Source organism: Desmodus rotundus, chromosome 3 (genome assembly GCF_022682495.2).
Source record: "Desmodus rotundus isolate HL8 chromosome 3, HLdesRot8A.1, whole genome shotgun sequence".
Taxonomy (NCBI): domain Eukaryota; kingdom Metazoa; phylum Chordata; class Mammalia; order Chiroptera; family Phyllostomidae; genus Desmodus; species Desmodus rotundus.
In genome coordinates, this window is record NC_071389.1 from 157713120 (window position 1) to 157740541 (window position 27422).

General features: G+C 37.2%; 1 protein-coding gene across 1 annotated transcript in view; it reads left to right on the forward strand.

The window, feature by feature from the left end:
- Positions 1–27422, forward strand: part of NELL2 (neural EGFL like 2) — a 335374-nt gene that overhangs the window by 147028 nt on the left and 160924 nt on the right. The window contains exons 12-14 of the mRNA XM_024575537.3: positions 11292–11383; positions 14575–14677; positions 23346–23474. Of these exons, the coding sequence (XP_024431305.2) occupies positions 11292–11383; positions 14575–14677; positions 23346–23474 (324 nt within the window). The remainder of the gene's footprint in view (positions 1–11291; positions 11384–14574; positions 14678–23345; positions 23475–27422) is intronic.

Sequence of the window (27422 nt, forward strand, 5' to 3'; positions counted from 1 at the left end):
GTCCTTGAACCCTCGTCTGTGTTGCAGATTCTGTGAGGGCAAGGTCAGTCAGTGTCTGTGGTTCACTGCTGTGTTCGCAGTGCTGGGCACAGCATCTGCCACGCAGTAGCCTCTCAGTATTGATGGGCTGAGAAGATGAGAATGAATACTTCCATAACTTCCTTCTTAATAAATGGAGGTGAGAAGACATACAGAAATATATATGATAGTATGTGTGAAGGCATGAAAGATTATGGGGAGCCCTTTCTCTTCTTAATTCCAGAGGTTTTTGGGGGGATGCAATCAAATTTGGATAGATTACTATGAGACATAAGCTTGGGATAATTGAATTTTTAATTTCCAGACTTAATGTGTTTAACACTTTAACTTCAGTGTTTTGTTTAGCATAGCTGTAGAAAATTTTACTTAATTGATCCCCTAAGGGGAAAATTGTCTGAAAATAGGAAAAAAGATGATGTATTTCAACACGTATTTTGTCTCCAAATACAACACAGCTGTATTTAACTTGGTTCAGTCTCCAGTCCTACAGTGTACATGCCTTCTCTCTCTCTCTGTCCCCTCCCCCACTGTTGTCCTCTCCTTCTCCCCGTCCTCCCCTTGTCCTTCACGTCTCTTCCTTCCATTACCTTTTTTTAAGTTATAAACATAAATGAATGATTTAGAAGTTAAGAAGCCACTGGAAACAGAACTCTAGATTTATGATGTTATCCTTAACTATAGCATAACAATAAAATTATTTTGGCCAGATTCTCATAGAAGCACCCTGAAAATCACTCTTTGATATTATCCAGGATGGAGACATATTTAAAGCTCACTGAATTGACTACTTGGATTAATGTAAACCTGTGACTTCCAACAGTGGCCTTAAACTGGCATCACCTGGATGCTCTCAAAATACTGAAGCCCAGGCCCCTCCCATAGAGATTCTGTTTAATGGGTTTGGGTCCCACACCTTGGTGTTTTTAACAGTGTCCCTAGGTGATTCTATGTGCAAGCAGGGTTAATTAACAATCAGTGACCTACAACTTTATTGTTCAAAGTGTGCTCACTCTACCAGCAACATCAGCCTTGCCTGGGAGCTGGTTACATATGCAGAATCTCAGGCCCCACCCACTGGTGATCTATCTAATCAAGATCTTCATTTAAACAAGATCTCCAGGTGATTGGAGAAGCACTAATCTACAATTTCCATTGTCAGTTAAAAACATGGTATCAAGTGCACTTGAGGTGAAGCCTATACACTAGGCTTTGAGGACGTGATTTGCATGCCAGCCAAGAGGTGGTTGTTCTCAATACTGTCTATGTCAGCTGTACTTGTATTGTAATTATCACCTTACTGAATTGTTATACACCATATACATATATGATATGTAAACCGATGAAGTATGTATGTGAAAAGAAATACCTTTTTCAAAGTAAAAATTGAGTGCTTTCAGAAAAGCTAATAAACTCAAACTGCTACAAAATATGTTTTGAATTAGATATCAGTAAGACAATATAGAATGTTGTAGAAGAAAACAGCATTAGAACAATCCTTTAGATTGCGTGGCAAGTATCTTTCTTACCACATTTTAAAAACAACATTAGAAATTATGGGCATCACATCGTAAGTTTGATTTATATAATCAAGAATACAATGAAGCACAATCAAAGACTCCATAGTAAGGAAAGTGTTCTACTTCAAAACATTGTTGAATGTGGGTGGATTTGTGTTTTAAATGAAAATGTTTAAGGTAGATGTTTATTGTTGTCTACAACTTCTCACTTTAAATGATGTTTTTATTGATTATGTTCCAGTTAAAGGTGAGATCATATGGTATTTGTCCCTCACCGCCTGGCTTATTTCACTTAGCATAATGCTCTCCAGTTCCATCCATGCCATTACAAAGGGTATAAGCTCCTTCTTTCTCTCTGCTGCGTAGAATTCCATTGTGTAAATCTACCATAGTTTTTTGATCCACTCATTTGCTGATGGGCACTTAGGTTGCTTCCAGTACTTTGCAATAGCCACAGGGGAGTGGGGAGGGGATAGTGGGGAGAGGGGTCTATAGGAGCTACTATAAAGGACACAAGAACTACTATAAAAGACACATGGACCAAATCAAGGGGGAGGGTGGAGGTGGGGGAGGGAGGGGAATTCAGCTGGGGTGGGGTGGAGGGATGGGGAGAAAAGGCACACAACTGTAATTGAATAACAAAAAAAATTAAAAAATAAAATTAAAAAAAGAAAAAAAGGACACAAGGATAAAATCAAGGGGGAGGGTAGAGGTGGGGGAGGGAGGTGGGACTGGCTGGGGTGGGGTGGAGGGAAGGGGAGAAAATGCAGACAATTGTAACTGAATAAAAATAAATAAATTAATTAAAAACAAAACAAAACAAAACAAATGATGTTTTTAAACAATGGACCAAATACCCTTCCAGATAGCAGGATAAAAAGGTTTCCACTGAATATCTATGTGATTGTCCCCATTTAAATGTTAGTTGTATTTTTCTCTTTACCTAGTTCTTTATTCTCTGCATAGTAAAATAGTTTTCAAGCTTAGCTGCACCTGGGCAGCTTTAAAAAATAAACAGGCTCAGGTCTCACCCTCAGGGATTCTTAGTAATTTGGCATGCAGCTGGGGGATAGAGTTTTAATGTTCTTCAAGTTCTTTTAATATGCATCCATCCACAGTTGAGAACTGTTGGCCCAACAGGTTGGGAGCATATAAATTGATTATGAAGTCAGTTTATAATAAATCAGTTCCAGCTTGTATAGATATCCTGACTAGATGTTAGTTAGGATCAGGTACTAAGTTGTGTTATTGTGATTATTATTCTGTTCTGTTCTCTGAATATATCATTAGTAATCTTTCTCTCATTCAAATCCTTGAACATTTCTCCTTCAGTGCTCATTTTCAAATGCTCCTCATCTGTGAAGCATATCCAGTTCCACCCTGGCAAGACTTTGTTTTCCTTTCGGTTCCAGCACTGCTTCTGAGTTGGATGCAGTGAGTTGCTCCTTTGCTCACCTGTTTCCCTAGCTAGGGGGAAATCTCCACCAAGGCAGGCGGGAAGGCACCTTCCTAGGACAACGACTGGCAGACAGTAGGTTATCCTAAGTGCTTTCCATTTCCACCACTCTTGCTTCAAGTCTTTAATGAAATTATTTTGCTTTCTGCTTTCCTTTCTCCTGCTCCATCTCAAGTATACCTGAACATTTTTCTGTCCCTGCTGCTTCCACTGCTCCCTTCTGTGTCCGTATTGTGCTGTGTCTTCTACATGTCTTGTTCTCACTGATCTGGCTCCCTTTAACCTCTGCCTCTTCTCTTCCCCTGTCTCACATTCTTGGCATAATGGAAGGAGTTATTAACATACCTCTTAGGAAACTGCATTTAAAATATGTCCTCCTGAAAGAGGTACCGGCCCCCGCCCGCCACCCCCATTCTTTTCCTCTATGTTTTCCCATACACAAGAAACTATTTTTAAACCAAAGCAATTGCTGTTTCAGGGTCTTTACTTGTTATCTCTTAATTGAGCACTATTGTGTGGTTCACAATGAAAAGGATCATACTTTACAATTTACAACACATTTCTGTGTTCAGCACCTCCTTCACTATAATATTGAAACAACATGTGTCTACAAGGTGCCAGTTGTTTTGGAAAAATATTTCACAAAGTTGAAGTTTAAGTTTTGACCGAGTTCACTGGATTTTCAGTGGTAAGAAAATATACACAGAAAGACTTTCAGATGAATTCTAGTCCTGGCTTTGAAACTGGCAATGTGTGAACTTTTTCTTGTTATATGATACTTTGTTTTCTTTTAAAATGATAAAACCTGTAACTTCATGTTGGGTTCACATTCTGTCACTTTTAATGGCATTCAGGTATTAATATGAATATGGTATTTTTCTCCAAATCTTTACCTCCACTTACTAAATTTACTTTTCTTATCACCAGGAGATGGAAATGAATTGATTACATTGTCTTATGTAGAGACTTCATTCTGTGCCATCCAAGCCAGGATCAACAATAATGCCAGTGATGGAAAGGTAGCTAAATGAAAAGAATTTCAGAATATAATTAGTCACAATTTAAATGGGTAAAATTAAATTAGGGACCAAAGCACTGAATTCCTCTTTCTAGCTATAAAATGAGGCTTGTTGCTCTTATCTTTTGAATATCCAATTCTTGTTTTTCCAGAATACATAGCCCCTCAAACCCTAAGACTGATCTGGACAGGGCGTTAGACTCTTTGCTGTTTTCCTATTCCGGAAGTTATTTTTGTTTGCCTCTTAACCCATCTCCACTGCTAGATTTATGGTGTTGAAGGACCAGTTCTCTTTTTGGAAGAATAGACTACTGACCTACATTAAGGCCCCCTAGGAGAAGCACGACTACGTCCTTCAGAAGCCCAAGGACATGACATATATGAGATGAGGGAGGAGAGTTGTGCACATACTTTCGTGACCTCATTTCCGAAACTCTAATATTAGTTTTGCAAACAACTAAGTTCCCAAACAATGAATGAGATTTAAAGGAAACTACTATGTATAATGAATGAATTTGTGAATTATTTAAATACTGTGAAATTCTGATCACCTTAAATAATACCGACTTTAAAAAACAGGTTTTATGTGGAGGAAGGAGGTTTTGTCATTAAATTGTCCAAGCTGTCTTCTGCTGTACATGCTACCTTGTTATTCCTTTTAGCACATTACTGCTATGACAGTAGCCAACTGCTTTTTCATAACAGAGAGACAAACCTGCCCCCATCTCAGGTGCTTCAGCTCTACTGCAGCGGAAAGGAAGCTGCCAAGTTACCAAAAGGGCAAACTATTTCTGGGAGACCCAATTTAGAGAACCTGTATTATGAGACGCAAAATCAAAGGATAAGGCCAAATTTAAAGGGAAATGTGATGATCAGAGAGATCCAGTCGAATTGTTTTCAGGCTTTTCATCAAACAAGAAGCTGGAAGAGAACTTAAAAAAATCCAACAAACCTTTAGAGTTTATTATGCAGGGCCAGTGCCAGGTACTGAATAAGATCCAAAGACAAATAAGACACAGACTGCCCGTGTCCTTCTGTGGGAGAGAGGCACAACTACCTGGAGAAAAAAGGAAGTTGTGTTTAAGCACTCTAAAGGAGATTTAAGCATTGTAAAAGAGGGGAAAATTAATTTATAGCAGTTAGTGCTCAAGAGTTTCAGTACAACCATATTGTTAAGAACTGATTCCAAGTGAGTCCAGATTACAAAAAAGATTGTGGGCTGCAGTCTTTTAGTAATTTTGAAACACTTTCAGATTTTTTTTTTTGTTTGACTTCACAGAATTTTAGCCTGCTTTGTGAGTGCATTTATTGTACATATTTAAAAGCTTAAGTAAAAATAATTATAGTTAATGAGATATATTTTCATCCAGCAGCTTTGATTTGTGTCTTACTAACAAAGATCATGTTGGCTCAGCATGAAATAATTGCTGTTGTGCATGGGATCTCTAGGGCCTCCCAGAGGAAATCAAGCTTTCAAAGAACAACATATAAAAGCTTACTAAATACAACTGTGTCCTTAACAGATGACTGAAATGATCTAAAGATCACTGACAGCCTGGTGTTTTCGAACAGAATTTTAAAGAAACCATAAATCCCATTTCATACCTATATGAATTATATTGGTTTTCTTCTTAGTATCAGTAACTTTAAATTTTGTATTGGATCATTTTTAAAGGTGTTGATACCAATTGGGAAGTTTAAAATAGACTCATAGTTTTTCAATCCAGTGATAAAAAGGAAAAGCTAAATATGTAGTGAGGAAATGTTTTGAAGTGAAATATGATATGATGTTCTTTTGCTTGTATGTTTGAAAATATTTTTCTATGGATTTGCATAATTCATTCTACAAAAGTTTGTAGAAGTTGAAATTTCATTAAAGTGATCTACATTTTCTCTTTCTGCATTAATAACCAGTGAATCAGAATTTTAATGTGTGATGAGTTTGGTACTTTTAGAGTTTATTTCCTTCTTTCATTTACCTGTTTCTCAATTTGTGCTATAAATTACTTTTCACTTTGTTTTTTACAACTGATGACTTTCAAATTTGTACCTTTACTATATATCCCATCTTTCTAATTCTTCTTAATTGTTAAAATGGGGGGGGATGAATAGAAAATAATTTACATTACTTGCTTTTTCAGAGTCTCTCTTAATTATGGTGCTAGTATCTATGTAATAAGTGATATTTGATATAGCCCTAGTAAAACGTACGTACCAATTGGTACCATCCTATTGCATTTCCCCAGGTCCTAATTATGTCCCCACCAATGACTAAAGAGTCTGTGCACTGGACAGCTCTGGGTGACATAATTCACCTAGACTGTGAAGTGAATTATACAAAAGCATACACCACAGTCACAGGAAATACGCATTTAACATTGATTGACAATAATCACTTAAGAATAGATATAGTGCTTGGGTTAGTCAGATCTCATGGGGACCTAGCTTTTGGTCTGCAAAGTGATAAGCCTGAATGCATTAATTAATATCTATTTCCCTATACATTCCATATCTTAAAATACATATGTAATATATAAATGCAATGTACTCAATAAATCATTTAAACATAGATGTTTAAAAATATAGCCTTGACACAGATCCCAGCCCACGGGATCCTGTGTTGTGGTGGCAATATACAAATACACACGGAGTACAGAAATCCTGTGAAGAAAAAGGGGCTGCGTGGCTGCTCTCGAAGTTAGAGAGAGGGCTCCTGACCCCCGCCTGGACAGGCTTTTATTGCTTTTCTGGGCACATTACATCGAGGATGGTCCTCATTTACCATGCACAGGTTCACCACAGGTGATTACCTTTTAAAGACGACAAAGGACAGAATACTGCTAATTACTTCAAAGAGAAGGATGTTACAGCTCAAGGGGGAAGCTGCTCACACTCCATACTTGGGTGGTTTAGCACAGATTTTAGGAAGATGAAGATACTCGGTAAACATTTGCTTGCCTCAGCGTGAGGGAGGCTTAGCAAGAGCAAGTCTCATAGCAGTCAAGATACAATGCAGGCCTGATTTCCCACTGGAGAACCTACCCATGGACGTGGGTCCTGCCCGCCAACTTCGCTCCCCACTGGCTTTTCCGAGTAGGGGCTGAGCTACATTTCCCATGCTTGGAACGGTTCCACACATAGCCTAGTTGATAGAATTCTGCTTTAAGCTGGCAAATGGTTTAGGGCATCCAATGCTGGGCGCACGCATGCGTGCAAACACACGGGTGTCCGAAGTAGGAGAGCTGTGAAGTCTTTGACTATGAACATGTGAGTGCAGTTAAATTAAAGGAGAAATCAATACAGCAAAATGATGATTTCTTTGTTGTTTGGTTAGGGACGTGATTTCTTTTACTTTATACTCCACGAGGAAAAGGTAAGCAGGCAGGTACATTTCAGTCAGGGAATCTAGAGACTTTCTTGCAGTCATTGTGATAGCCACAGTGATTTATTATTATTGTTGTTATTATTGCCACAGTGATGTGTTGTTGTTGTTGCTGCCACAGTGATGTGTTGTTGTTGTTGCCATAGTGATTTATGATTGTTGTTGTTATTATTATTATTATTATTATTATTATCGCCAGTGCTTTGTTTCTGGTACCTGCATCGGCAGCGCTGGTTAAAATCAGGCAGTAGCCCTACTCCGCTTTCCTTCTTGTTATACTCCATCTCTCCAGGACTCAGTTCCTTTCTCTTGCCTTCTGCCCGCCTATGGGCCTCAGTTTGATAAGCTATCTGGACTTTTCCTTAAAGTGGATCTGCATTTTGTATCTGTCTCTACTTTTCCCTTAAAGTTTTGTTCGGTGTTCCAGTGCCTCATGCCCTTCAAAGCAACCTACCCTTGTAATCTTGACCTCTCCATGGTTTAAAGTGGGTTAATATGATAGCCACCTGTGTGGGGTGCTGGTTATTCTTTCTGGGTACTCCTCACTCCCAGGTCCATTCTCTTTCCTTCTCTTCCCTCCTCTGTGCCTCAGGAGCCAGACTTCTGCAGACCGTATCACCCTGGTCTCCTCGCCAGCTGGCATTGGGTAGGGTTTGCCAACGGGAGGACTGGCAGGAAATTGGAAGGCAGGAGGAGGGAGCTGGCCATGTTTCCTCCCTGCACCTTCGCTGCACCAGCCTGTGTTTCTGGCGGTAGCTGTGTGTCTCATGATTGCACTCTCACTGGGCAGCCTCTCTCTCCTTCGTAACTGGCTCATATTGGGCTCTAGTAAAACCATTTCCTGTCCTTGCTGCTTAGCCTCCAGTGATGATGACCTCAGGTTTTCCAGAGTCTGGGTCCTTCACCAGGCCTGATTTGTTTCCTTAGCCTTGATGAGGTTGTCCCCGCTTAGAAGTTCACTACTCAGTCTCCTGTGCTGGCATATAACTTATGAGTTTCTCAATTATAACACTTCAGTTTGGCTTTTATTGTAGTTAGCCGTGTATGAGCCTGTCTGTCCTACTTCATAGAGAGGGCATGAATCATGGCTCATTTATCTTTTTTCCCAATACATTGTTATTCTTGTTATTACTTCCCTTGAACATAAGAATCTGCATTTATTTTCATTTTTCAAGTTCAAAGTATAACATATATATAACGTATATATATATAAAACATACAGTAAAGTACATAAAATGCACTTTTCTTAATTGATAAATTGTTGAATCCTGGAACCTAGGAGACTACCAACATATAGGAGCTCAGTACATATTAATAAATAAATGATTTTTACCCCTTCAGTCTACTCTTAAGTGCCAGAGCTGTCCTAATGGTATTTTCAGGATTCCTTGTAGTATTTTTAGGAATGATTATAGGTTTTCTGAGTTCAAGATGAGAATCACTTACTTTGGGTTCTCCTTAAGCTAAGTTCACCCTGTTTGTGCTCATTGCTTGAAAGGAAATGAAGCAGTTGCGACCTCATTTGTTTTGTGCTTCCTCCCTCCGCCAAGCTCCATTTGGTGCCCTATCGTCCCACAAGTTGCCTATTTGAATCTCTTGAATTAAGAGTTTAGAACAGGCAGTCCATCTGCTGTGCATGAATATTAAATTATCATAAGACATTGTATAAGGAGAACTTACCCTTGTGTTTTTTAAAGTGTTTCCTTTGCCTTCTGTTCTTAGAAAGGCTTGGAACATCCATTTTTTCCTTCAACATGGACTTAAAGTAGGCTGCATTTATCAAGTTATATATGTAATAGTCTTAGAAATCTCTGAATAGCAGGTGTTTAATAGGAGTAAGAAAGCTTTATTTATTCTCATTATCTTATAAAATGTGGTACTTATTAAGTATAATTGAACATACAATATGCCAGATCTTGGTATTTTGAGGTTATTGTATCTCATAAGAGAAAAAAAACTCACTTAAAAATTATGTGTTGGAGAGATATATTTTATAATCAGCCAGATTGATTAAGTAAATGCACATGCTATTTATTCATAGTATGACAGATAGTATGAAGCTGACAAATTTGTAGTTTTACTTTGAATATTCATGAGCAAGCTTCAGCCAGTTTTAAGCAGGGAAATTTATGCAAGTGAGTTGTATTTTTTCCAGCGTGCTCCAAAACTTGAACATCACTTTGCCAGTGATATATATTGTGCAGTGAAATTATTAATAAAAGCTGAGTAAGGAGATAAGTTGTAGGGTGGCATTTAAAAAATATGCATGCTTTCCATTATGTAAATGTACAGCTTTTAAATAACCAGTTCATTTTTCAGCAAAGGTGAATGTTGGGTTACATTGTAAATGCAAATTTTTGTACAATCATATCTATATTTACTATTATTAATAAAAATATGTCTAATTTCTTTATAAAAATTATTACATGCAACTTGATACTTTAAAGGTAATGTGAATATATAAATTCTGAAGATAAAAAGCCATTCTTCCATTCTTACAATGAAATTAAAGGGAAACATACACATCGACTTTGTACAATTCATGCAGTTAAGACAGAAAATTGGATTTTGTAAGTAGGGCTGAACTGTTTGAGTCTTTTCCTTTTAGATGATCACCACGCTGCTCTTCGGAAGTGCTAGCTCGAGGTGATATAAGTGTTAGGAGGCTTCAAAGCATCTACAACGTTGAGTGCCCTATCAAGGGAGAACGATGCAAAATTATGAAAACAAAGTTGGTTCAGAGTCTTCGAAGGAGGTTTAAGCCCGAGACTGATACTGAAGGTTAAGCTTCATTAGCTTCACGCTAAATCTGTCTCTGTTTAGATGATGAGTCAACATGGGTAGTGTGAAGCATTCATTTCAAAACGAGCAGTTTCCATTGGCTAAATGTTTGTGTGAATTGTAAGTAAATATTTTGAAAGGTCTCATAAAGCCATTTGATACTTTCTATACATTTTCACTAATTAAAACTGTTTTCCCCATCGAGTCTGAAGTTCTGTTTTAAATTGTGATGGAAGCAAGGCAGGCCCAGATTGAGACATTTCAACATCCTAAATAGGGTGCCCACACCCTATTTATAAATGTGCTTATAAATAAAATAATACTAACCCATAAAACAGAACATTTATGTGCATGTGCTGAAATTAATATAGCTTCTTTTTTATTATTATTTAAAAAATATATATTGTTGTTCAAGTACAGTTGTCTCCATTTTCCCCACCCCAGCCATCCCTACCTCCCACCCTCAATCCTACCCTGCTTTGGTTTTGTCCATGTGTCCTTTACACATATTCCTTGACAACTCTTTCCCTTTTCCCACTATTATCCTCTCCCCGCTCCCCTCTGGTTACTATCAGTTTGTTCTTTATTTCAATGTCTCTGGCTATATTTTGCTTGCTTGTTTGTTTTGTTGATTAGGTTCCACTTATAGGTGAGATCATATGGTATTTGTCTTTCACTGCCTGGCTTATTTCAATTTTTTTGTTTTACAATTCTGTAATGGTATATATAAAATGAACTTGTCTCATCACCTGATTTGCAGCGCCCTAAGCACATGCTTAATATTCCCTGCGTGGGACACCATCAGCAGGCAAATAACTGGGTGAGAGTCTGCTTATCGCCACTTCCTTTCCAGAGTCTAATTCTGACTTGCCATTGCCCCTTATCCTCCCTGTACTTTATTTTACTCTCTGAACTCAAAGGGCATGATAATAACTTTAGCCTGGATTGTCTTATATGTTAGATTGAATTTTGGTTTATAGGTATTCAAACACCATGAAAAGGCAGGAGAACATTGAAATATAATCTGAACACTTCTAAGCTATTCTTCCTAATGAAAAATCAAAACTAAATGTAAATGTATTTGTTTTTATTCTAAAGCAATATGCCAATTTCAAGGACGAACCTACTTTGAAGGAGAAAGAAATACAGTCTATTCCTCTTCTGGAGTGTGTGTTCTCTATGAGTGCAAGGTAAGGAAACTTCCTGAGTTTTTCAAATTTCTTCCAGTTATGCAAACACAGTAAATGTTTCTTTAAAATCTCACTCTTGCAATACCTTTAAAACATCTAACAGAAAATTTAAGATATTAATTGTAGTTCAAATGTACAGAAATTCCCATTATTTTGCAACCATGTAAATTAATGGCTGTAAAATAATTTTATCAATAAATAAAAATGCTGTTTTGTTAAATTAAAGTTTTATGAAGTTATAGTTTCCAAATTCAAATCAGCTCTTTCTATTCTGTTTTGAAGAAAAAGTGGGTAAAGATAACCTGTTGTCACTTATGGTTTTGACCCATATGAGAAATATCACTCAGTCCAATTAAAAACAAAACATAAAACTTACCTGATAAAAATTAGCTGCTGGACGGAGACGAGAGTGATATTAATCTTAATCCCGCTGGGAGGGACGTCTTACATGATTTGAAGGGGAATGCTTTTTAAATTTACTGCCTTGGTGTCTTGAAGTATGTTTCTGTAGCAAATGTGATTCCTTTTAACTCTGCTTCTTGATCTGCTAATTGAAAAACTAAATATGTTTCATAACACTTTTCATATTTACCTTCTATAAAATATAGTGTTATATTTCAAGTCATATGGGAAACTGTCTACATATAAAGTTTCCGCTTTAGGGTTCCATTTCCACTTGATTCTTAATTTTCTTCTTTAAATTCATCTCATATGTAGGTTTTGGGGATGATTTGTATGTATAGATTATTTGGAAAATTATGATAAGTGATTTATCATACTGGTACTGCCAATAAACTGTGAGCATTTATATGAGTATTAAGTGTTGGAGGAAGGAAAATCCTAACGATTTTACCAAGATAATTGAATATGAAAAAAGCCAGCTACATACTTCGTGTATCTTAAGTTGGAAGGCATGGGGGATAAGCAAAGAGCAGACGTAACAAGGCAAAACTGTGACAGATTTAATTTCTAGAAAATGAAAGCTCTGATTTCTTGATGCTCATTATAAAGTATCCTAGCTGCTCCTCTGGGTTTAAACCTGGTTTCCTATGAAGTAGGCCACCATCTTAAAAATAAGGGAGCGGAGGCATAGGAGCATTATTAACATGAATTGTGGAACTGTATTTCAAGGTGGATGTCTTTCTATCAGTGTTCCTACACCAGTGCCATTTTGAGTGGAGTAGGTCCTGTTATCCCTTAAAAGGTTGGGAGACTTGGGAGGGAGATCTAGTGACTCCGAATTGAGAAAAAGGGAATCAGAGAAAAGTTACTCAAGGAAAGTGGAAAACTTTTGTCAGCTGCTTTCTAATGGTAAACTCTAACTTTGAAATATCAGCTCTAAATTTTAAACCCTTGAGGGCATTTGACGTTTCTCTGCCTAATATGTGTGTATTTGTGTGTGTGTGTTCTTTTCATTTGACCATTGTGTTCCATCACACTGATCGTTGTGGTTTAGAAATGTACTGGGATAGCTGCCTGTTTGATTTTAGAATGGCTATAAAATGCTTTAATTTTAAATTGGTTTAGTGAGAAGTCTCTGTAGACAACTCAGTGGGCGCTTAGTAAATATTGGGTGAATGAACAAATGTTACCTTTTATTTACTCAAACAAAGGCACTATTTTATACCTTCTAATGCTGTGCTGTCCAATAGAAATATGATACAAACAACACACATAATTTTTATTGGGCTAAATTCTCGATATTTAACCCAATAAAACCAAAATATTATTTTAACATGTAATCAATAAATGTAACATTTTTAATGAAATATATTACATTCATTTGTCATACTAGGTCTTCAAAATCTTGTCAGTTGGTATTTTATACTTACAGAGTTCAGGAGCTGCATGGAGCTAGTGGCTATAGATTATACAGCACAGCTCTGCCAGGCTGTCATTAGCTTTTGTACAATAGCTCTTGACTAAATTCTTGACAGTAAGGACTTCCATTGTTTCTTCTCCCTCAGGCCCCTTAGTTTCTGTATTTACACATTTGCATAATTGACAGCTCTCTTATGCTTCCATTTTCTGGGCTGTCAATTCCAGTCCTTCTTTGTTCCTTTGCTGTCAGTTTTGTGTCCTTGAAAATGTGTCCTGGGAGTATATGGCTTTAGTGGTAACACAGAAAAACACGGTGCTTCTGGAAATAAGATGATAGAATGGTGCTGCCATCAAGTCAAAGGAAGACTGGCATTTGACTCCACTGCATACAACCGTCCTGCCACTTTCTTGATAAGAGATTATGATAATTTGAAGAAGGCCTTTTTTCATACATAAGCCAGGAAGAGGGCGATGTTGAAATGGGTATCTCTTCCATAAAAACAGTTCTTATAGGAATGATAACAAAAAATATAGGCTATTGAGCAGTATTAAATGAAAGCCTGAAAGTTCCAATAGTCATTTCATTACTTATGTGTGGATAAGCATAATATGAGATAGTTAATGACCCTGTTCTTAAAGGATTAGAGATTGACAATATAGAAGCCAAGTGTTTACTCTGAGGGCAGGGTTACTGCATTTATGAGGAGAGTATTTTGTATTTTGGTTTCTCCTTGAACAGAATTTTATCTACTTTGAGTGCTAGAACTATAATAATTTTACATTGATTTATTCATTCATTTAAGAAAGATTTTTTGAGTGCCAGTTACATGCCAGAAAATATGCTAGGCATTCGTTTACAGGCGATGTGAGTCCCACCTTCATTTCCCTTATAGTTTTATTGGCAGATCCCAAATATTCTGTACCAGACTCACCTGTGATAACCCCTTTATAACAGTTTAGAAAAGCTTGAAATGAGAATGTTTTAAAAAGCTCAATTATATATATATTGTTTCTTTCAATGAGCTGTCGATCTAATTCAAGCTGCATCTTTGCCCAAATTGGCATCTGGGTGTGCAAATGTGTTGTAAAACTAACAGAATTTTTCAGGATTACCCCGAAAACTTGTTACGATCAGCAAATTGTAGACATGGCTGCAGTATCCATTTTAAAGTGCTTTTCAAGTGTTGCTTGTCCATTTTAAAGGCTTTCCAGCTGTGATTTAAGGTCATTAACGAGCCTGTGGCCTACTCAGAGGTTCTCAGGATGACATTTTTAGTTTTATGTTGGAAGAGCCTTTTCAGATACCGAATCTGAAAACTCAGTAAGTCCTAATTAAGAAGTTCGAAGCCTTATTTTCTGTTGTCTCACAGGACCAGACTATGAAGCTGGTTGAGAGTTCAGGCTGCCCAGCTTTGGATTGCCCAGAGTCTCAACAGATTACCTTGTCGCATAGCTGCTGCAAAGTTTGTAAAGGTAAGACTTTTTTTGTAAAGAAGATTTATGTGTAAGAGACATTTTAGGAGGCTTTTTCAACTGAGATGAAAGAGGAATTTTATAAGCAAGGTATTTCCAAAGACTAGTAGTATTTCCCTAAGTGTGTTCCTGATTTGGCACACAGTATGTAGTCGTGAAGTAATTGTAGTTACGGAATTAATATCTAGATGTTCTCATGCATTTCTGCTAGGTGTCTTACACTGGTCTCAAGCTCTGGATAACTAAACTTTTCTCGTACTCAGGTCTGAGTCAACACGGTACTGCTGAAGAAATTTACACAACAGTGCTGACTTATTTTATTAGTTTGTTTGCTTGTTTGCTTTTCACTGCTCTTCGGTTGGTTCTTATAATTGCCTTAGCATACTTTCCATTTTGATTACTTCAGGTCCCTCTCATCATTTCCACTCTCTTCACTCATAGGCTTCTATACTGCCCAGGAGAGAAAGGCCATCAGACATGCTTTGCTTGTTTTGTGTTGCTTCAGTGATGAATGGCCTAGGACCAATACATAGAAGGGACTTGGATTCTTAGTTCAATGTAAGAAAATGGTAAAATTTAAGCTATTCAGAAATGCAATGGGATGCCTTAGGAGGGAGAGAATTCCCCATCACTAATGATTTTTACACTTGGTATTTTATTGTAGATTCAAGTAGTAAACTAAAGGATTGATTATGTGGAACTTTTTATGGTTCCTACCAACCACAAAACTATATGTGCCATCCTCTGTTATTGTGAAATTATATGTTTGTGAATCTGTTTCCTTCATTGAAGTTTGAAGGCAGGGCTGGGTCTTCATATTCACCTCTGTATCCTTCATTCCTACTCTGACACCTGGGATGTAGTTGGTGCTCATACTTGTGTTATGATGTTGTGTAAAAAACTTCTCTAAATAAGCTACTAACACTTGTTTGAATAATGGCCTTTATGCTGATACACAGGAAAGCTTAAATAGAAAAAAGTAAAAAAAAATAAAAAGAAAAAAAAGAAACCTTATAAAACATATACTATTATTTTTTCCTTTTAATTTAATCTGTTAAAAAGTAGACATAAAATACTCCTCTCCCATTTTTAGTAAGGTGATGCAGTATTTTTCTTTTTAGCTTCTTCTCCCATCCATTCATTTATGACTTTTAAAACCGCAGTTCTGTGAAAGGTTCTTGCGGAATTTCATAATGGTTTAAGATTTGGTTTGCCCTTCAAAGTGTTTTAGGGTAGCTCTTGGGAACGAAGGAACACCAGTAAAAGGGACTGTAATCAAATAGACAGACAAGGAAGGCCATTCGAGTTTTGGTCCCACAGCACTCAACCTGTGCTTTGCACAGAGCGTGTGTGGAATTTAATATGGATCAAAAATGCTCATTTGAGTCACTTGATTTGGGAACCGGGCAGCTAAAAGTAGGCTGTACTAGTGCCTTTTAGGCTTAAATGTGCATACAGATAACCTAGGGATGGTTGGAATGCAGATCATGATCCTGTAGGTCTGGGGTCAAGCTCAAGAACATGCAATGGTAATAAGCTCCCAGGTGGTGCTGATAAAACCGGTCAGTGGGACCACATTTGAGTAGTTATCTATTGCTATATAACAAAAGTAGGTCCAAAGCTCAGTGGCTTAAAACAACAATTTTATTATATATTGCAATATTGTGGGGTCAGGAATTCAGATAAGGCTTGGCCAGGTCATTTTTCTGTTCCACATGGTGCTAACTGGGGTCATTCAGCTGGAAGCAGGGCTGTGGTAGGAGATTCAGGGTGGCCTTACTTCATGCCTGGCATCTCAGTAGGGTGGATGGGAAGGCTGGGCATAGCCAGAACTCTTTCCCTCTCCACTAATCTCAGGACTGCTCCCTGTGGTCTCTCCAGCAGGATAGTGGTCAGACTTCTTAAATGGTGGCTCTTGGCTCTTAAAGACTAGGTCTGGAACTGACACAGCGGAACTTCTATCACATTTCATTGGTCAAAGCAGCCATAGGACAGTCCAGATTCAAGTAGAGGGGAAGTAGACCTCTCCACCTGAGGGGTGTTAAAATGCTGTGGCCGTCCTCAATCCACGAGTAGTGTCAAGGAGCTACTCCTACTCAGAGATTAGAGAGGCAAATAGTGTAGAAATTGGTCAAGACTGACCGGAACAAGATTGGGGTGAGAAGCTGAGATAAGGCCTTTCAGATGTCAAGAGAAGCCCCATAACATCCATTCCTTTTTAAAAGAGCCTTGATATAATATTACAAAAAGCAACTTAGGAAATGGAAAAAATAGCTACATAAATTGTGTTATACTTATATTATTTGTAGTTTTAAAAGTTAATGTGTTTACCTAGCACACTCAAAATACAATGACGAAATATGCTGTGTACTGTGAACTGCATCCCTGCCACCTGAGATTCTTATACAGCAGATATGACATGGAGTCTTCTTGTCATCATTAAAAAATTCCAATAAACCCTATTAAATAGCCAGAATGAAGAATGACTGGCTTAGATGATACTGGAACTGAAAGAAGCCCTTCTTGAAACATTTAGAACCATTTATAATAAAGGTTACTTCAATTTGTGACTTCAGATACATAAACAAATGAGTTGTCCTGGCATTCTCTGACTTTTAAACTAAAAAAAAAGCTAGTTGTAAATTTTAAGTCAAGTCCTACACTTAGGTTGTGACAAATTCCTTTGTGATAATATTGGCCTCCAGGTTCCAGTCCTGTCTGCCTAGTGCTAAAGATGAGTTGTTCAGCAATAGTTAGTAAGTATTCCCCGAGGGGAGAGCAGGAGATTAAAAAGGGTTGACCTCTCCACTGGAGGCTGGGCCAGTGGTTGGAAGCCAACCTGTGCACTGAAATAAGGCTCCGAGGCTCTAGACACCAAATCAGATCCAGCCAAGACTATTTTCCAAGAACCCTGCACTTGGCTATCTTGTATAGTAGCATCTCAGAAGCAGTGTAGCAGGAGTGTTCTTTTCACTTTCAAGGAAGCATATAACAAAGTAGAACATGATGGAGACGCAGTGATACAGTGAGGACTCGAACTTAGAAAGATACACAAATAATGTGATATAGTTTTCATATCTGCAGCCCTGCTCCTCCCTTGGCTGCCCTTCCTCTACTTGCAATACCATCAAGTCCTGTTTACTGGATGCCCCACTTTATTTATTTATTTTTTAAAGATTTTATTTACCTTTAGAGAGAGGGGGAGGGAGGGAAAAAGAGTGGGAGGGAAACACCAATGTGTGGTTGTCTCTCATGTGGCCCTCACTGGGGACCTGGTCTGTAACCCAGGCATGTGCCCTCACTGGGAATCAAACTGGTGACCCTTTGGTTCACAGGCCCGCACTCAGTCCACTGAGCCACATGAGCCAGGTTGGGATGCCCCACTTTAATTTATCATTTACTTCATCAGACCATATAGTTATAAGTAATCGGGGCATCAATATGCAGAAGGCTGAGGGAGTGCAGATTGTTCTCTCCCAACTTCTGGATAATTCATAGTTTCCTAATTATTCAATTACACCTTTACACCTTTAGGATTTTTATTATCTGTATATTACTAATAACATTACTTGGTTACTTATTTTTAAATAGGCTATTAGTCAACTCATTTTTTTAAACTTTAGTTTTATTACCAAGTAATGATATCCATGAAATAATGGTATTATTTGTCATTAGATTCATGTATTTGTTCTACACATTAAAAGAAACCCATTGCTATTAGTACTTTTAAAAAATGTTCACCCAACAGATAACAGTCTGATGGTTGCCAGAGGGGAGGGGCCTTGGGGGACTGGGTGAAAAAGTCAAAGATTAAAAAGTACAAATTGGTAGTTACAATATAGCCACAGGAATGTAAAGTACAGCCTAAGGAATATAGTCAATAATATTGCAATAACTGTGTATGGTGCAAGGTGGGTACCAGAAATATCAGGGGGAACACTTTGTAAAATATATGATTTTCTAACCACTATACTGTACACCTGAAACTAATACAAAAAATCTTGAATGTAAACTGTAATTGAAAAAATTAAATTTCAGTTAAAAAAATGTTCATCCCTGCATATGAATCACACTTTGGGAAAAATCAGGATTACCCACTGTCTTGCAAACAATGCCTAGATAAGTTAGTATTCTTTGAGATGCAAGAGATGGCACACCTAATCCAACTAACTTAAGCCAAAAAGAAGGAACATGTAAGCAGCTTGAATCAGATTTCAAATCCTGCCCCTTTGCATAGATGCATCTCTCAGGCTGCCTCCTCTGAGGTGGCTGTATCTTTAGGCTCCATGCATTCTTAGGTAGACCCTGACATTCTTAGGCTCACATCATCATGATACAATTAAATATCTAATTAAAGGCAGAGGAAAGTTCAATATTTTCATAAGTTGAACAAGGGCCCAGAATTGAGTTTCATTTGTCTTATTAGCACTGAACTGGCTCATACGCCCAGACCTGAAGAGCTTATTGTTTCTAGACCTGTGGAGTGTCTTGTCCTGTGGGGAGGTCGAGTCCACTTCCCTGTAAGCACACAGGCTGACATCAGGGAGTGACGTTCATCCAAAGTGTGACTAGGTTGGTCTTACTTTTCCAAAAAGGAGGAATAGATGCCTGTAGGCAGCACCAACAAATGCTCAAAATCAGTGTACCCTCCTCCTGATTATTACACATAACCTTTATGTATATTGTCTATTTACACCTCATAATCTTCTCATAGTCTTCTCTATATAGCTTTTCCTACTTATTCAGTTACACACAAATACATACTAATATTTTATAGAACTACATTTAATGAAAGACACGGGCTTCATTTGAAAAGCTCAGAAGGGAACAGAAAAGTTGCTCTCCTTGAGGTTAAAATCTAAAGAAAAAATAAACGAAAGTCTAGATTGTATTATATTATTGATCCATCCATCTATAACTACTACTTGAATTTTCTTCTGTAATAAGTATCTCAACATATTTGGTTTGTGGCTTATTAGTACTATTCTAATTGTTTTAATTATTAACAAATTCTATACCATTATGCTTTTACATAGATGATCTCATTTAAACCTTATATTTTGAAAGGTAGATATTATCCTAATTTAGCAGGGAAAAATGGAGGGTGTAGGAAAGTTAATTAACTTACACAGTTGATGACACACCAGTAAGTGGCAGAGATAAGATGCAAATGCAGGTGTTCCTAAGCCGAGCACACAGGAGTAGAAATGCAACTATTAATACAGTCATGGTTTGTTGCCAACCCGTGCTCTGATTGTTTGAAGTTATTCCCTATAGATTGGAAACAACCCACTTTAATTGTCTGAGTTTTCTACTTGTCAGTAGTTAGCCTTTTGACCCTGGTGTTTTGTCTCTAAGCAGTAAAATAGCCAATAGATTCAGTGAACTTATTTGTTGAGAGAATAAATCAAAATAGCTGCCTGTCATTGTTTAATTAGAATTTTATTGATGAAATTTTTAGTTTTCAAGTCTCTGGATTAATTTAAAAAACCCCATCTGATAAAAACTAAAACACTCCCTAACTAGCCCTAACAGTGAAAGTGGGATCGTACTGTGATTTTATAGTCGGGACATTCTTGTAGCAATTAGACACTGCGTGGTGGGTGTGAGCAGAGTACCTGGCACCGATATGAGGGCTCTCGCCGTTACTTAGGCAGAAAGGAAATGGATTGTGATAGGGAGGTATGTGTATAGGCAGGGAGGGCGCAGATTGGGCAGAGTCTGAAATATGGGAGAAGAGAAAATACAGCAAAGTGGAAAACTGGAAGATAGAAGTGCATCAGGACCTTTATATGTTCTTAGTCACAGCTGTCTAAAAGTTGTCTGAAACAGTACAGGTGAAATTATACAAAGTTTAGCACTGTGTTGGAATGTGGCCTCTTAATTCTCTGTGTATCTTAAAGAGTGGACTGATTTATTTTTTAGTAACTTTGTCTTAATTTAGAATAAATATGGAGTGACTTTTTCATTTAGGTTGATGATGTGCTGAGCTACTGGGATAGACAATGAAGGTGACTTTTTAGCTGAAATTATTTCCCCTCAGGCATGGTAAAAAGGCAGTGGAACACTTTAAGAAATATGGTTTCAATTTAACTATTTATTTATCATTTAAAATTTATTTTTGCAATTATAGTTGTCTGCATTTACCCCCCACACACACTTTTCCCCCCACCCCAGGCATCCCCACCTCCCTCCCCTGCTTCCACCCCACCTTGGTTTTGTCCATGTGTTCCTTATAGTTGTTCCTGAAAACCCTTCCTCCTTTCTCCCTCATTATACTTCAGACAAGGGTTTGATCTCCAAAATATATAAAGAACTCACACAACTCCACTCCAGGAAGATAAACAACCCAATAAAAGAGTGGGCAAAAGACTTGAACAGATACTTTTCCAAGGAGGACATACAGAGGACCCAGAGACATATGAAAGGATGCTCAGCTTCACTAGCCATCAGAAGGATGCAAATTAAAATAAGATACCACTTCACACAGGTGGGAATGGCCATCATAAACAAATCAACAAACAACAAGTGCTGGAGAGGATGTGGAGAAAGGGGAACCCTAGTGCACTGTTGGTGGTAACGCAGACTGGTGAGGCCACTGTGGAAAACAGTATGGAATTTCCTCAGAAAACTAAAAATGGAACTGCCTTTTGACCCAGCAATTCCACTGCTAGGATTATATACTAAGAACCCTGAAACACCGATACAAAAGGATCCATACACCCCAACATTCACAGCCGCTCAATTTACAATAACAAGTGTTGGAAGCAACCTAAGTGCCCAGCAGTCAATTTAGCTCTTTAAAGAAGAAGGAAATTTAAAAAACCCTACAAGAAAAATGTTTGCCTCTTAAAAATGAGCTTTTTATTTCTAAAGTTTAGTTTTTATCATGATAATTTATATTGTGAAGAATCTTGTCAAGAAGAGTTGTCAAGTGATTTAAATGCTGTTATTTACTATATACCATAGTCCCCCCTTACCCGTGGTCTCAGTTACTTGTGGTCAATGGCTGTCCAAAAATATTAAATGGAAAATTCCAGAAGTAAACAATTCATAAGTTTTAAACTGCACACTCTTCTATGCAGCATGATGAAATCTCCATCCATCCTGCTCTGTGCTGCCTGGGACGTGACTCAGCCCTTTGTACAGCACACCCGTGCCGTACACACTACCCACCTGTTAGTTGCTTATTGGCTGTCTTAGTTATCACATCAACTGACCTGGTATTGCATTGCTTGTGTCCAAGTAGCCCCTACTTTACATCATAATGGCTCCAAACCATTAACATAACTTTTGTTACCGTGTATGTTATAACTGTTCTATTTTATTATTGTTGTTAATCTCTTACTGCATTTACTTTTTAAATTAAACTTGATCATATGTGTATATATATAAGAAAAAAACATAATATATAGGGTTTGGTTCTATCCATGGTTTCAGTCATCTACTGGTGGTCTCGGAACATATGTCCCCTAACCCCAAGATAACAGGGGGACTACTGTATTTCTCTCGTCTTTTTTAGGGAGTTGTTTTAATTCTGGGTGGTATTCAAGGTAGTCATTATGGACACCAACCAAACAAAATGGACACCAATCGATTTGCTGTAACAGACATACTTGCTGGCTGTGGTATAGCTTAATCCCCCATTTTACTGAATTGCAGCATTCTGTGATAATTTGATTACAGATAAGATGAACCAGTTTAGAACTTCCATCTTCATGATTTGCTCAGGTAAAAGTTTTTTCTTGAATATAGGAAGGTGCATTTATTCTAGCTACATGAACTATATTCTTCCAGTCTTCATTTCTTTCATACATAGACTGAAATGGTAATTCATTAAACAATGTAAAAATGAGAGAGATAACTCAGGCAATTTGAAAATTATTTGAATGATGTATAATCATGTAATTTCCATTAAATATGAATTCTAGTCTTCAAGCTTTTTATTTCAGTATCTTAGATGACCTTTGAACAAAGGATTCACACAGAAAAAAAATCCCCAGAAATTACACATGATTGATGTCATTGTTTATAAGATGTTCCATTTTTCTTTCCTCTTATAAAGTCTGGAATCCATGAAATCTTTGTAATTCATAAAAATTTTCTTCTTATTTTGAGTGGACATACTTTGCCTTGCAGATTCCCAGAGAAAATTAGACTGAAGTGATATAATTTTCATTTTTAAACAGGTTTCGGATTTTTTAAAGGATACTGAGCTGTTCGTTTTGTTTCTTAAACCCACAATATGCACATTGATCTGGCTTGGTTTCTGTTACCCATGGTTATTAATTATGTTCCACCATTAGTTCTCAGATGACTTACTTCCTCACTATATCATCTTCTATATTGTCAATCTACATTTTGGACTCCAAGAATCTTTGTTTCTGATCAAAAAAATTTTTGGAAGGCTGTTACTGGACTAGATAACATTTATAAAGTCAGCAATAAGACATAGATTAAGTTGAAGTAGGAATTAATTGAGTTCGCACATAAAGAAAAACTTTTTAGTACACATAGCATGTGGTTCTGTAAACACTGGATAAAGACGTCAATTTTAAAAATCATTTAGGGGAAAAGAGCTTTTAAATCGAAGGAAGACATTAAGTAGGCCAAGTTTATTTGCTTTGTCATGGTTCATTTACCTTAATAAGTTCCCTTTTTCTGGTAGGTTATGACTTCTGTTCTGAACGGCATAACTGCATGGAGAATTCTGCCTGCAGAAATCTGAACGACAGGGCTGTTTGTAGCTGTCGAGACGGCTTCCGGGCTCTGCGAGAGGACAATGCCTACTGCGAAGGTAACCCTGTGACGACGATGTGTAGCTCAGCTGTACAAATTTCCTAGGATTACGGCATGCAAGATTTATTAATTTCCCAGGTTGTCAAGTTGATGGGCCCATTAAAAGTGGTGAATTGAATTTGAAGCATATTAATCAGCTAAAAATAATTATCTTTCAAATTAAATTTTTTCAGCTATCTGTTATATGTCAGACTAGTAAGTTAATATGGCTGGTTTCTTGAATTAGAACAAGACTCCCACTGTGAAATTGCCTTGTTTTTTTTCATAATTAGATATTCAGATAGTTCACATATTGACACAATTACTGTGGCTTACCGTTAGAACTGTAGTCAGATTTTTCCAGACAATGTTGTGTAACAAAGACAATCAATTAACAGGAAAATTAAGTGCCTACTGCTATTTGTTTGCCGCTGTAAGTAACCTTAGTAGGTGTGCTCTGCAGTACCTAACAAACGGCTCTATGGAGTAAACGCTTTCCTAGTTGTTTTTAAAAACATTAACTAATATCCATGGTAGTCTATTCTCTCATGGAAACAGTCCAAATACAGTGAGGGGTCCTTGGCTTTGACTGAAGATTCTAGAAGTGCATGAAACAGTTTATAAACAGTAGTTTATAATTTACCTGAGGCACAGATTTGAATCCTGCGTCTTACAAGTAAGAACACTGATATGGTGGCATTTTGGCATTTGGAGGGTTCTAGACTTACCCTTCCCAAATGTCAAGAGGGTGCATCAGTCCTTGGAGAGGGACTGATCTGGAGGAAAACCTCCAAAGTATAAACAGAAAGCCTCTGCTTAGTTACACAGTGATTTATTGTCCATCCAGAAACCAATTGCTATTGTTTCCCTTAGCTTTCAGTAGATTTTTTCTCTGTTAAAAACCACTACTCATTTTTTAAATTGACGTTTTTTCCCAAAGTATTTCTTTAAATGCTTCTGAGTCAGTTCTGAAGAGACTGTTCCATTTTGCTTCGGGTAGGACATATGGCTTCCCTTCCCCATTCATAATGAAGATTTATTTAAAATTCCTCAACTTCGAAAGGTTTTATATAGGGAATGGATTTAAAGTTAAAGTAAAATACTGTATTTTTCATTATAATACTTTTGATTTCTAATATGTAATAAGCCCCACTGTAAGTGTTTAAGTGTATAATTCATGTGATGCCTCTTTTTAAATCTTAATTTTATGATAGTCATTTTTATTTTGACTTGCTGCTTTTGTTGTTGTTAAGTATATTCACTCATGTAATAAATATTTAGTGAGCATCTACTTACTGTAATACAAACAATTTTTCTAGGACTGGGTAGTAAATGGTGAATAAGACTGATAAGTTTCTTGTGCTCAGGAGCCTACATCCTAGGGGAGAGACCGAAAATGTGTGAGTAACTCCTGATAGAGAGAAGGCAATTTCATATGGTAATAAATAACAGGAAGACAATGAAACAGGATGACGTGATAGTGACTGGGGATTAATTTAGGTGGGATGGTCAGGGAAAGCCTCTGGGGCTGGAGGAGGCAGGGTTGCCAGTTGGCTTGAGACTTGATGATAAGGAAACAGCACAGAAAGATTTGGAACAAAGCATTCCAACAAGAGAGAACAGCAAGTAGAAAGACCCAAGGGGAGACTAGCTTGGTTGTTCCATAAACAGAAAGCAGGATAATGTGATGGACCAGAAAAATCAGAGCAGACAGATGCAGTTAAGAATTAGGCAGGGTACGGAAAATATAGACAGGCTTGTAAGGATTTTAGGTTTGTCTCAAGGAGGGGAGTGACGCGCTCGGACTCACCATATTTTGCCTTGTATAATACGCTCCTGTGTATAGTGCGCACCCACATTTTTGGCCTAAATTTTCAGGAAAAAAATATCTTTCATTTAAATTTTTAAATTCAATTATTTATTATTTATATTTAGAAACAAAACCAATGATCATATTCCAGGGTATTATTTTGCATACAGATATTGTTATTGCTTTCTGGAATTAGACTTTTAATACATAAGCATGAATAAAAGAATTATGGTAATGGAAAACTATAATACGGATTATATATAAAAAATAAAATAATATTTAAAAGATAAAATAAATAAAAGAGGAGACCAAAAAAAACATTTATATAGATATGGGCATCCTTATATTTCCCTCAAAAATGTGGGCAAAAAAAGTACACGTTATACATGACAAAATATGGTATAAAGGATAGTTCTGCCTGCAATGAGTGGGGCAAGATACTGGGTTGGAGGTGGTGGGGAGGGCAGAAGTCTACATAGGAAGACTGGTGGGAAGGCTATTGCTGTCCTGCAGGCGAAGATGGTGGCGGCTGGATGAAGAAAGCGGTAAGGGAGGTAAAGAGGAGGGAGCATATTCATGATGTGTTTCAAAAGTAGAGCCATCCTGGATGGATCATACTGAGAATGGTTTGTAAATGGCTTCATGATACTTATTATCACTGAAAGATATAATCTTCCAAAGGTAAGATAATTATAGAAAAACTTGTTGGTTTATTATAGATATCTTGAATTTTTTATGCATGAGAACATCTAATATTATACCTTGTTATTCACGTTAACAGGCTTTGCAGTATTCTGATCAAATTTGGATTTACTTTTCATTTTGTTATTGTTGTTGCTAACTTTTAAGATGCTTTGAGTTTTTAGAAGCAACATTTAAAAAAATATGCCATTGTACATGTTGTCTATCAGCTGATCTTCTAAGAAATTAGACTTTTCATTATGTGCACAAATAAGCAAGGAGTAATTTGTAAGTAATATAAATTTTATTTACTAAATCAGTGGGGGTGTTTAATGATATGACTACAATTCAGACTATTTTTACTGCAGTTTACTTGATCAGCATTAAAATGGCCCTGGTGAATGTTGAAGTTCATTTATTCATTTAACAAATATTCATAGCATACCTACTTTGTTCAAGGCTAGGCTAGAGGTGAAACAGTAAATAAGCAATAGTGACTGATATTCTCTCAAGCAAGACAGATCATAAACAGATCATTACACCAAAGGACATCGAATTGCATGTGTGGCAAATACCTTGAAAGAGCAGAGAAATAGGTTAAGAGGGGGTCTGATCTGGGTCAGTGGTAGTGCTTGAAGAAAAGGGTTTTTTTGTTTGTTTTTTGTTTGTTTGTTCATTTTCTGAAATCTGAAAATAAGTAAAAAGAAGCCAGGTCTATAAGTAAGGGTGGGATTGAAGGGAATTTCCTAGGTGGAAAAATCAGCATGTGTAAAGGCTTGTAGGTAGAAGAAGGACTTTGTAAGAACTGAAGGAAGGCAGAGAGCAAGGGAGAGGTACCTGATGAGGCTGATGGTGGGGAGTATATACTCGTATATACTGTATATACGAGTATTTCTCCCACCTATAGTATGTGTTTTGCTGTCCTAGATTGCTTATTTTTCTTGATTGTCCCAACCTTCTAAAATAGAGACAAGGAAGGGTTTAAGATATATTTGTTTATTGATGCTTTGAAATGCTTAGATATGCCGAACAGATGGATTCCTCTAGGCAGCCTCACCACCAAAGAATTATTCATGAAACAGGCATTGGACTTACTGAGTGTGTATATATCGTACAAAAAAGGTCTTAATTGTCTATTGATTTTTATAACTAAAAAGGGATTCAGTTGTTTTAAATTGATGTGTATTGGCTTTAAAACTTGTTTTGAATAGTGTAAAAAAGGAATTCATTCATTTATAACAGTCATTATTTATTAAATTATGTGTGCACGGATACATGGCATGCATTTAGAAGGACCACAAATACCTATTTTTTTTGCCCATCATATCAGAAGAAACACCGTCTCCTCCCACCTGACTTCGGTCCTCTCATTGCAGGCCTTGAGCTAATGACGTCTCTTCTAATTTTTTTCTTCTGCCTTGCAGAAGATTTTAGCCCATGTATGAAGTAACGTGAACATAACTCTTAATGAAAACA